Source organism: Anolis carolinensis, unplaced genomic scaffold (assembly GCF_035594765.1).
Source record: "Anolis carolinensis isolate JA03-04 unplaced genomic scaffold, rAnoCar3.1.pri scaffold_13, whole genome shotgun sequence".
Classification (NCBI taxonomy): domain Eukaryota; kingdom Metazoa; phylum Chordata; class Lepidosauria; order Squamata; family Dactyloidae; genus Anolis; species Anolis carolinensis.
Window position 1 is genome coordinate 5,725,290 of NW_026943824.1, and position 10,376 is coordinate 5,735,665.

A 10,376-nucleotide genomic window follows, 5' to 3' on the forward strand; every position below is an offset into this window, starting at 1 on the left:
AGAAGAATAGCAGACCAATAGAAGTGGGAAAAGTCACCGAATTGACTGAGAAGGTAGATAAAAGGCAGAGTTGTGTTTTCTTGTCGTCGTGAAGCTGGTGGCCAACACAAAGGCAATGGAAGTAGTTTGAAAAGATAGACGAGAAGGACTCCTTGGAGAAGAATAGCAGACCAATAGAAGTGGGAAAAGTCACTGAATTGACTGAGAAGGTAGATAAAAGGCAGAGTTGTGTTTTCTTATAGTCGTGAAGCTGGTGGCCAACACAAAGGCAATTGAAGTAGTTTGAAAAGATAGACGAGAAGGACTACTTGGAGAAGAATAGCAGACCAATAGAAGTGGGAAAAGTCACCGAATTGACTGAGAAGGTAGATAAAAGGCAGAGTTGTGTTTTCTTGTCGTCATGAAGCTGGTGGCCAACACAAAGGCAATGGAAATAGTTTGAAAAGATAGACGAGAAGGACTCCTTGGAGAAGAATAGCAGACCAATAGAAGTGGGAAAAGTCACCGAATTGACTGAGAAGGTAGATAAAAGGCAGAGTTGTGTTTTCTTGTCGTCGTGAAGCTGGTGGCCAACACAAAGGCAATGGAAGTAGTTTGAAAAGATAGACGAGAAGGACTCCTTGGAGAAGAATAGCAGACCAATAGAAGTGGGAAAAGTCACTGAATTGACTGAGAAGGTAGATAAAAGGCAGAGTTGTGTTTTCTTGTAGTCGTGAAGCTGGTGGCCAACTCAAAGGCAATTGAAGTAGTTTGAAAATATAGACGAGAAGGACTCCTTGGAGAAGAATAGCAGACCAATAGAAGTGGGAAAAGTCACTGAATTCACTGAGAAGGTAGATAAAAGGCCGAGTTGTGTTTTCTTGTAGTCGTGAAGCTGGTGGCCAACACAAAGGCAATTGAAGTAGTTGCAAAGATGTCTCCAAGCTTGTCTGATATGTTGAATTTCTGGTTTGGAAGGAACGGCACAAGGGTTTCGCCATGAAAGCCATCATTACGGGAGGGATCCGGCTTGCCAAGCTCTGAACGTTGCGGCCAAGTGACGGAGACGAAGCAAATAATGCGATTCCTGCTCCACCAAGACAATGGTTAAGAAGGGGAAGAAAGAGGTCCTCAGCGACTCGGAGGAGGTGTCGGAGGCCGAGGTGAGCAAAAGCAACGCGGAGGAGAGCGAGATGGGCAGCAGCGAGTTGGTGGAGGAAGAGGAAGCGGAGAGCGAGGAAGACCCAAAGAGGAAGGGGAGGGACCGGAGAGGGGCGGCCAAAGCCGGGAAGAAGGGGGAAACCAAAGCAGATCAGGCAAAAGCGGCGGCCGAAGATGCCAAGAAGAAGAAAGGGGCCAAGAAGGACAATGCCAAAGCCCAGCTGAAAGGGGCCACCAAGGCCATGGCCATGGCCAAGAAGGAGGTCGCGGCGAAGCCTGCGAAGAAGCGAAGCCTGAAGAGCACCTCCAAGATGGTCATGGGCTTCAAAGGGCCCGGGCAGAAGAAGACGCCCAAGACGTCCCATTTCAAGAACGCCTCCCGCTTCTTCTGGGGCCTGAAGAAGCACAGCACCAAGCGGAAGAAGACCAAGAACAAGAACAAGGGGGTGATGAAGTCCACCTCCAACCTCATGATGCGCTTCAAGGAGTTGGGGAAGAAGAAGAAGAAGAAGGACGAGCCGGCGGCCGCGGGGACCACAAAGCCCTCCTTCATGCTGATCCGGCTGGGCGGCCGGAAGACGGAAGAACAAGCGGGAGGGTTTTTCAGGACCATCTTCCGGAAGAGAGGCAAACCCAAGGAGAAGTTCAAGGTCCGGGCCCAGATCGTCAGCAAAGTGGCCTCCGCCACCAACTGGTTGGCCCGGAGGTTCATGTCCAACCAATGCACTTGCGCCCACAACTCAAGAGTGACCGACGAATCCTGGTTGAATAGGATCGGGGCCAAGAAGCTCCCCTTCCCTTCTGGAGATGAAGTTCTGAAGCACCGAGCGAATATGAGGAAGATTCCTGGAAGAGACACTCTCTACGGCCAAACCCAGGAAGGACTTGGTTACTGGGACGAACTGGATTCTGCCGCACCGGCAGACTTCCGAGAGGAGAGCAATTATGACCCACTGTCCTCTTCCCGCCGTAGTTACCTTGAAAGAAACGGGCCATATCGGGGCAGGACTGTTGTGGACGACCCGGTGGACTACTACGACCAAGACCAGTATGACTACCACAAGTACAAGAACCAACAGCAGTATGCCTCCTCGGCCAGTTATTCGCCCTACGAACCCTACGACGGATTCGGAAATGTCTACGAAGAGGTCGGAGGGCCACAAGGGACCACTTATGAAGAGACGGGTCCGGTGGAGTATCCCAACGAGGATGTCTACTCTCAGCACGAAGTCAGCTACAGTGAGCAGGAGTGGCCCTCTGAGACGCAGGCTTCCTACAACCCTTACGCTTATCCATTGGACGACATTGCGGAGATAGATGAGACCGAAGGCAACGAGGGCGGCCTAGGTTACCGCTTCCCTTCTTCTCGCTCTTCTCTTCTCGGACAACAAGGTGGGTTAGACAATTTGACATCTCAGTTGCCTTTGAACAGAGGGTTCCGGCTTTTTCCGAGGCCGCAAGTGAAGCTGTTCGGCGTTGACAAACTTGACGTCGTCCTCCCACCTTCCCCGCACTTTCCCTTCAGTCCTTGGGATCGCGAGGAAGAGGAGGAAGAGGAAGAAGTGGAGGAGGAGGAGGAGTCTGAGCCTTTGGTTTCTCCTTTTGCCCAGTTCGACAATCAGAATCTGGACCCACCTAGGTCAGCAGGGACTTTTTCGAAGATGTTGCCTGGCTGTTTCGTCACCAAGCTGCAAAGGCCTCTCTATAGAAACCCAACTGGGAGGAGTTTCGGCAGCGGAATGGGTCCAAAGAACCCTGATATCTCCCCAAGGGAGTATGGAAGCCCCCTTGGCCAGTTCCTACAGAAGTCCCTCTGCCAACCAAAGCCCATCCTGAAGCACCGCAGGAGTGGAGGACCCACCAGGCCTCCCACGCCTCCTCCAATGCAAAGAGGTCCGTCTTCACCGTTCAGCGAACGATGGCTCGCGAGGCCTGCTTCTCCTCAACCACCGATGATGAGACACTTTGAAATGCCGATTTCGGAGCCTTCTCCGAAACCTGCAAGGCGGTACGGGGCTCTTCTGCCGTCTCACCCCTCGGTGCGGTTGCGAGACGCTCTTCACGAAGAACTGCACAACACGCTCCCGTTCCTGGGATTGCCGTCCTCCAAGAAGGGCCACCAAGGCCTTGGCGCCTCGTTGTGGAAATCCAACCCAATATCTGCCATCAACAAAAGCTCCCCTCAACTTGCGCAGAGGCAGAACTCGTCCACGTCTCTGAGATCGTTGGGCTCCAACAGGCGAAACCAACCCATGAAGAAGAACCCAACGGGAGGTTCTACCATCCAGTCGCCTCAAACGGTGGCACGCAACACACTCGCAAACAAACGCAACCCATCGTCCTCGAGTTTAGCCTCAGTCCAGAGCCTAAAGACGGGTGTTCCTTTCAGCCGCTCGTTGTTCTACGCTCCTTATAAGCCTGGCTCAGCTGAGTACGAGGACTTTCCACCTAGTGGGACCTCAGGAAGGGCCCCAAATCCCTTTCGGCCGCCGAGAAAGATGAACAATTTCCCCGTTGAACCCATGGGGAGGTTCCCGCAAGCTTGGAACAGACAGAACGAGCCCCCCACCAAAGTGGTGAAGCCATTAATGCGGGACCAGTACATGAGGCAGTTTGTCCCACAATCCCCCGTTTTGTCCGCCCGGGAATCCCCTCGCATGCCGAGCAGGCAAGGCAGCCGGAGGGTCACCATCCGTGAATCGCCGATAGACCCGTCTCCATACGCTCAGTCCTACGACGAGGCCGAAGGCTCAGCGGAGACGCCGTTCTGGCCGCAGGAACAATGGGATTACCCTCCCGTGAGTGGACTCAGAGGCAGACGGAACTCCTTGCCCAGGAGAGGATCTTCGGCAAGTCTAAGGAGTGTTTCCAATTTCCCTCAACAACCGCCGAGTCCGGCTCCGAGCGCCCGCAAGGCCTTCCTTCAACGGATCGGCCAGCCTCTCGCCGGGATGGTGCAATCCGCTTCCTACATGGATCTGGAAGATGTGGATCCATACCAGGCTCAGTTTCATCACTCCCCTGGACCTTCTCCGGCACTTTCGAGGAGATCGTTCCCCGAGGAGTCATTTCCCGAAACAATGGGCGAAGGGGACTACACTCCCAAGATGAGCCGCAAATACTCCTCTGAGAATATGTCCTACGGTGCTCCTGCGGGCAATTTGGGCAGCCCGGCATCCCAACGGAGATACTCGTTCAAAGGGCCGCGAGGAGGTCCGTCCATGGCGTATTATCCCCCGCCTTTCCAAGATCAGTACGAGCCACCTCCAAGACCGGGTCCTGTCCATTATCTGGATGAGTTTCTAGAACACGGAATGGAGGACGGCTTGGGGAGGTATGCGGTGGTGACCCCGCAGATCCATCGGATGGGCTCGTCCTTCAGGAGGTCCTCCGGACGGCAAAGCCAACCCTGGAGTGACTACCACACGGTCCATGTTCACGAGATGCCCAACGAATGGGCCTCGGGGAAGCTCTACCAGCGCCCTCCAACTCCAAGGGGAAGCTCCAAGCGGAAGGGTCCTCGCCGGGGCGGAAGCAGCCTCTTCTGGTACTTGACGCGGGGGTCGTCGGTGCACAAAAAAGACTACGGCGGAGTCGACAGTAACTGGCAGTGCAAGGTAATTCGGGGTGACTCGGTGGCTTCCGTGGGTGCATTCTTACTGTATGATTCATGCATTTTGACACTGCTTCAACTTCCACGGCTCAATGCTATGGAATCCTTGGAGTTTGCTGAAGCACCGGGACTATTCGGCAGAGAAGGTTCAAGACCTTGTAAACCTACAACTCCCACGATCCCAGAGCATTGAGCCAAAGTACAATCAAAGCCTGAGCTGGCCCAAGGTAATTTTCAAGCGTAGGCGAAACAGAATTTTGGTGCCCCCCAAACCAATCACTGAGAAAGAAAAGGTAGAAGATAGAGGTGAATAGAATGGTTAACAGTGCCGCATGCTAAACATGCCCAGCTCTTTAAACCGCTCCTCATAGGGGTTGTTGTCCAAACCCTTGATCATTTCAGTCACTCTCCTCTAGACATATTCATGTTATCATTTCTTATTATCATTATTATTAATATAAGACAGACAATCCAGTTCAAAGCAGATAAAGTGGGTTATTTGTTTGAGGCAATTCTTCCATGTTCTAGTCCCCAATGTTATCATTTATTGTTATTATTATTATCAGAATTATAGTCAATTATTGTAAATAGTGTATCGGGCTAAAAACCCACATTAACTGCTTTGAACTGGGATATATGGCACAGTGTGGACTCACAATCCAGTTCAAAGCAGGTAATGAGGGTTTTTAGCTGGATGCACTATTTAAATGGCTTTTCCAAGGTTCTGCCGGCCCGTTTAGCTTGGATAAGTGAGACTCTACTGTATAAACAGATCTATAAACCCCATTTTCCTAGTTTCCAATATACCTCACAACCTCTGAGGATGCCTGCCATAGATGTGGGCGAAACATCAGGAGAGAATGCTTCTGGAACATGGTCATACAGCTCTGATTCTGGCCATGAAAGCCTTCGTCAACACATTTACTGTCAGTTTGGTACTCTTATTGGCTGGGGGGATTGTGATCCAGAAAGATGTAGTCCAGAAAAAGTTCAGAGAACAAGTTTGCTTTTAGTTTCTTGGGTGTCGTAGTCCGAAAAGAATTGATAGTGGGATTCTGGGACTTGTAGTTGAAAAAAAAAGGAGTTTTTTTTAGCTCACATACTCAGAGGCTGAATTTGCAATCGGTAAGAGAAGGAATGAAAGGCGACGGCAGCAGCATGAGGATAGTTGGCACAAAGGCCCGGGATGCTAATGTTGGGATTTGATCCCTGACATGGAGCCGGGCCCAGAACAAGAGCAGACGGTTAATTAGAGCCAAGCCGACTCAAGTTGCACGCACTTTTTATTTTTACTCTTTAACACTCTTTAGGACCCTAGAGAGAGCTGTTCAGCAGTGGAACTCCCTGCCGTGGAGTATGGTGGAGGCTTTTAAACAGAGGCTGGATGGCCATCTGTCGGGGTTGCTTTGAATGTGATTTTCCTGCTTCTTGGAAGAATGGGGTTGGACTGGATGACCCAATAAGATTCTATGATTCTGACACTCAAAGACCATTTACTGTATATACTTGAGTATAAGCCTAGTTTTTCGGCCCTTTTTTTTAAGACTGAAAAAGCCCCCCTCGGCTTATACTTGGGTGAGGGTCCTGGTTGGCTTATATTTGGGTCAGCTTATACTCGAGAATATATGGTAAATATGCTTACAATCTAATGGCTAACCATTGCACATTAACTTCAGAGACATTACTTGCTTTATTTGAACGGTCAGCTTATACTCCAGAATATATGGTACATTTATTATTTTTCTCTATTATTATTGGTATTATTACATTTATTATTTTTCTCTATTATTATTGGTGTTATTACATTTATTATTTTTCTCTATTATTGTTGCTACTATTATATTTATTTTGCTCTATTTTTATTATTAATACATTTATTATTTCACTCTGATCTTATTATTATTATTACATTTATTATTTTCCTGTATTATTATTATTATTATTATTATTATTATTATTATGTGTATTATTTTTCACTATTATTATTAAAAGGATACATAAGCACATATACATTCAAGACGATGAGAATACTGATTTGATCAGAGCCTGACAATCTTATCTTAAATTTGAGCTTCATAAAATATTCAAAAACATTTAACCTATTGATGCCGCAATTAATGTAATTTTATTGGTACAGTAGAGTCTCGCTTATCCAAGTCTCTGGATTATCCAAGCCATTTTTGTAGTCAATGTTTTCAATATATCATGATATTTTGGTGCTAAATTCGTAAATACAGTAATTACTACATAGCATTACTGTGTATTGAACTACTTTTTCTGTCAAATGTGTTGTCTAACATGATGTTTTGGTGCTTAATTTGTAAAATCATAACCTATTTTGATGTTTAATAGGCTTTTTCTTAATCTCTCCTTATTATCCAACATTTTCACTTATCCAACTTTCTGCCGGCCCGTTTATGTTGGATAAGTGAGACTCTACTGTATTATTAGATTTATTATTTTACTGTATTAATTACTATATGTATCATTTTCATGTATTTATTATTATTATTATTATTATTACATGTATTATTATTAAAAGGATACATAAGCACATTGACATTGAAGAAGATGAGAATAATGATTTGATCAGAGTTGGACAGTCTCATCTTAAATTAGAGCTTTATGTAGAGATTCAAAAACATTTAACCTACGGATGCCTCAATTAATGTAATTTTATTGTTACGTATTACATTTATTATTTTCCTCTATTATTGTTGCTACTATTATATTTATATTACGCTATTTTTATTATTATTATTAATACATTTATTATTGGTATTATTGCATTTATTATTTTTCTCTATTATTGTTGCTACTATTATATTTATTTTACTCTATTTTTATTTTTATTATTAATAATACCGTTCTTATTTCACTCTGATCTTATTATTATTACATTTACTATTTCACTCTATTTATTACTACATGTATTATTTTCCTGTATTTATTATTATTATTACATGTATTATTTTACTCTATTATTATTAAAAGGATACATAAGCACATTTACATTGAAGAAGATGAGAATAATGATTTGATCCGAGTTGGACAGTCTTATCTTAAATTTGAGCTTGATGTAAATATTCAAAAATATTTAACCTACTGATGCCTCGATTAATGTAATTTTATTGGTATCTGTTTTTATTTCTGAAATTTACCACCCTCGGCTTATACTGGAGTCAATGTTTTCCCAGTTTTTTTGATGGTAAAATTAGGCGCCTCGGCTTATAGTCGGGTCGGCTTATACTCGAGTATATACGGTAAGTACATAAAAGATTAATAAAGAGCTATTTGGTTCTTCCTTCAGATGCACTCGGTCCACAACTTGCAGTCTGGGGCCCAGCAAGGAGACGACGGCGTGGAAGACATGACTCAGTTGGAGTAAGTGGACGATGGGCTTTCGGAAACGTAACAACTTCTCAATGTTAGAAAATTGGGAACCAGATTGGGACCAGTGGGAGGTGTAATTTTTTCCATACAAAGTGGAGGAAGGAGCCACTGAAATCCACAATCAAGGTGGCCAGAATTCCAGACAGGACCAGTTAACACCTCCCGACAAAGGATTCCCCCAGGCAGGAGGCAGCCAGGCTTTGAAGCTGCAAGCCCATTCAATGCTAATCAAGTTGGCCAGAATTCCAGACAGGACCAGTTAACACCTCCCGACAAAGGATTCCCCCAGGCAGGAGGCAGCCAGGCTTTGAATCTTCAAGCCCATTCAATGCTAATCAAGGTGGCCAGAATTCCAGACAGGACCAGTTAACACCTCCCGACAAAGGATTCCCCCAGGCAGGAGGCAGCCAGGCTTTGAAGCTGCAAGCCCATTCAATGCTAATCAAGTTGGCCAGAATTCCAGACAGGACCAGTTAACACCTCCCGACAAAGGATTCCCCCAGGCAGGAGGCAGCCAGGCTTTGAATCTTCAAGCCCATTCAATGCTAATCAAGGTGGCCAGAATTCCAGACAGGACCAGTTAACACCTCCTGACAAAGGATTCCCCCAGGCAGGAGGCAGCCAGGCTTTGAAGCTGCAAGGCCATTCAATGCTAATCAAGTTGGCCAGAATTCCAGACAGGACCAGCTAACACCTCCCGACAAAGGATTCCCCCAGGCAGGAGGCAGCCAGGCTTTGAAGCTGCAAGGCCATTCAATGCTAATCAAGGTGGCCAGAATTCCAGACAGGACCAGTTAACACCTCCCGATAAAGGATTCCCCCAGGCAGGAGGCAGCCAGGCTTTGAAACTGCAAGCCCATTCAATGCTAATCAAGTTGGCCAGAATTCCAGACAGGACCAGTTAACACCTCCCGACAAAGGATTCCCCCAGGCAGGAGGCAGCCAGGCTTTGAAGCTGCAAGGCCATTCGATGCTAATCAAGGTGGCCAATGGCAACATTCAGACTAGCTTCAGGACAGTAAGTAAATAAAGAGCAACACTCAGAAAACGGATGAATTCCAGACATGGAACAACCAGGGCTAGTTAACACCTCCCGACAAAGGATTCCCCAGGCAGGCTTTGAAGCTGCAAGGCCATTCGATTCTAATCAATGGCAACATTCTACAGGCAGACAAAAAGTTCTTTCTTTCTCCCACCCTGGATAGTATTCCACAGATATATATATCAACCCCACTTGCTTAGTTTCCAACAGACCTCACAGACTCTGAGGAGGCCTGCCGTAGAGGTGGGCGAAACGTCAGGAGAGAATGCTTCTGGAACGTGGCTCTTATTAATTTCTCTCCGTTGCAGGGAACTCAAAGAAAGCATCGTGCTCCAGAACCTCAAGAAGAGATTTGACAAGGGACTTATTTACGTAAGTGGGTTTGGCAGAAGACGTTGTTGTAGGACAGGTATTGGCAAAGTTTTGGACTGCAACTCCCACCATTCCTAACAGCCTCAGGCCCTTTCCTTTTCACCCCCAGCCGCTTAAGCGGCTGGGGGTGAAAAGAAAGGGGCCTGAGGCTGTTAGGAATGGTGGGAGTTGCAGTCCAAAACACCCAAACGGTCCAACTTTGCCCATACTTGCTATAGATAGATATACACACACATATTTTCTTTCTCTTTCTTTCTCGTTCTTTCTCGTTCTTCCCTTCTTTCCCCAGACCTACATCGGCAGCATCTTAGTCTCGATGAACCCTTACAAAATGTACAACATTTACGGGACGGACCAGGTGCTCCAATACGAAGGCAAAGCTCTCGGGGAAAACCCGCCGTAAGTAAAGACGCCCATGAAATCGTTCTGCTTCCCTTGAATTTCCCTTCACAGTTTTCCTACAGAATCTCTCTGAACAACACAATCTATTTTCGGCTCTGATATGTAAACAAATACTTTTCTTGATCTCCGTAGCTACAGGTGGGTTCCGCTGGGAACGCTCCTTATCACTCATCTCTTCACTCGATTCCTTATCTGATGTTGCTACTTCTGACTCCTCTGAATTCCCTTGAGGCCCTGCACTTTCCGAGCTGGTTTTCACTGTGAATAATAATAATAATAATAATAATAATAATAATAATAATAATAATAATCCAGCATGTCTATCTTTAATAATGATGATGATGATGATGATGGAAAGTGTCCGACTCATCTTGTTGTGTTTCTAATAATAATAATAATAATAATAATAATAAT

The 10,376-nt window shown here is 46.1% G+C and overlaps 1 protein-coding gene across 1 annotated transcript in view; it reads left to right on the forward strand.

Annotated features, from left to right (window-relative positions):
• Positions 1–402: 402 nt before the first annotated feature.
• LOC134294220 (unconventional myosin-XV-like) overlaps positions 403–10,376 on the forward strand; it is a 14,247-nt gene continuing 4,273 nt past the window's right edge. The window contains exons 1-4 of the mRNA XM_062964568.1: positions 403–4,757; positions 8,064–8,137; positions 9,497–9,560; positions 9,850–9,959. Coding sequence (XP_062820638.1) covers positions 1,083–4,757; positions 8,064–8,137; positions 9,497–9,560; positions 9,850–9,959 — 3,923 coding nt within the window. The 5' untranslated portion in view covers positions 403–1,082. The remainder of the gene's footprint in view (positions 4,758–8,063; positions 8,138–9,496; positions 9,561–9,849; positions 9,960–10,376) is intronic.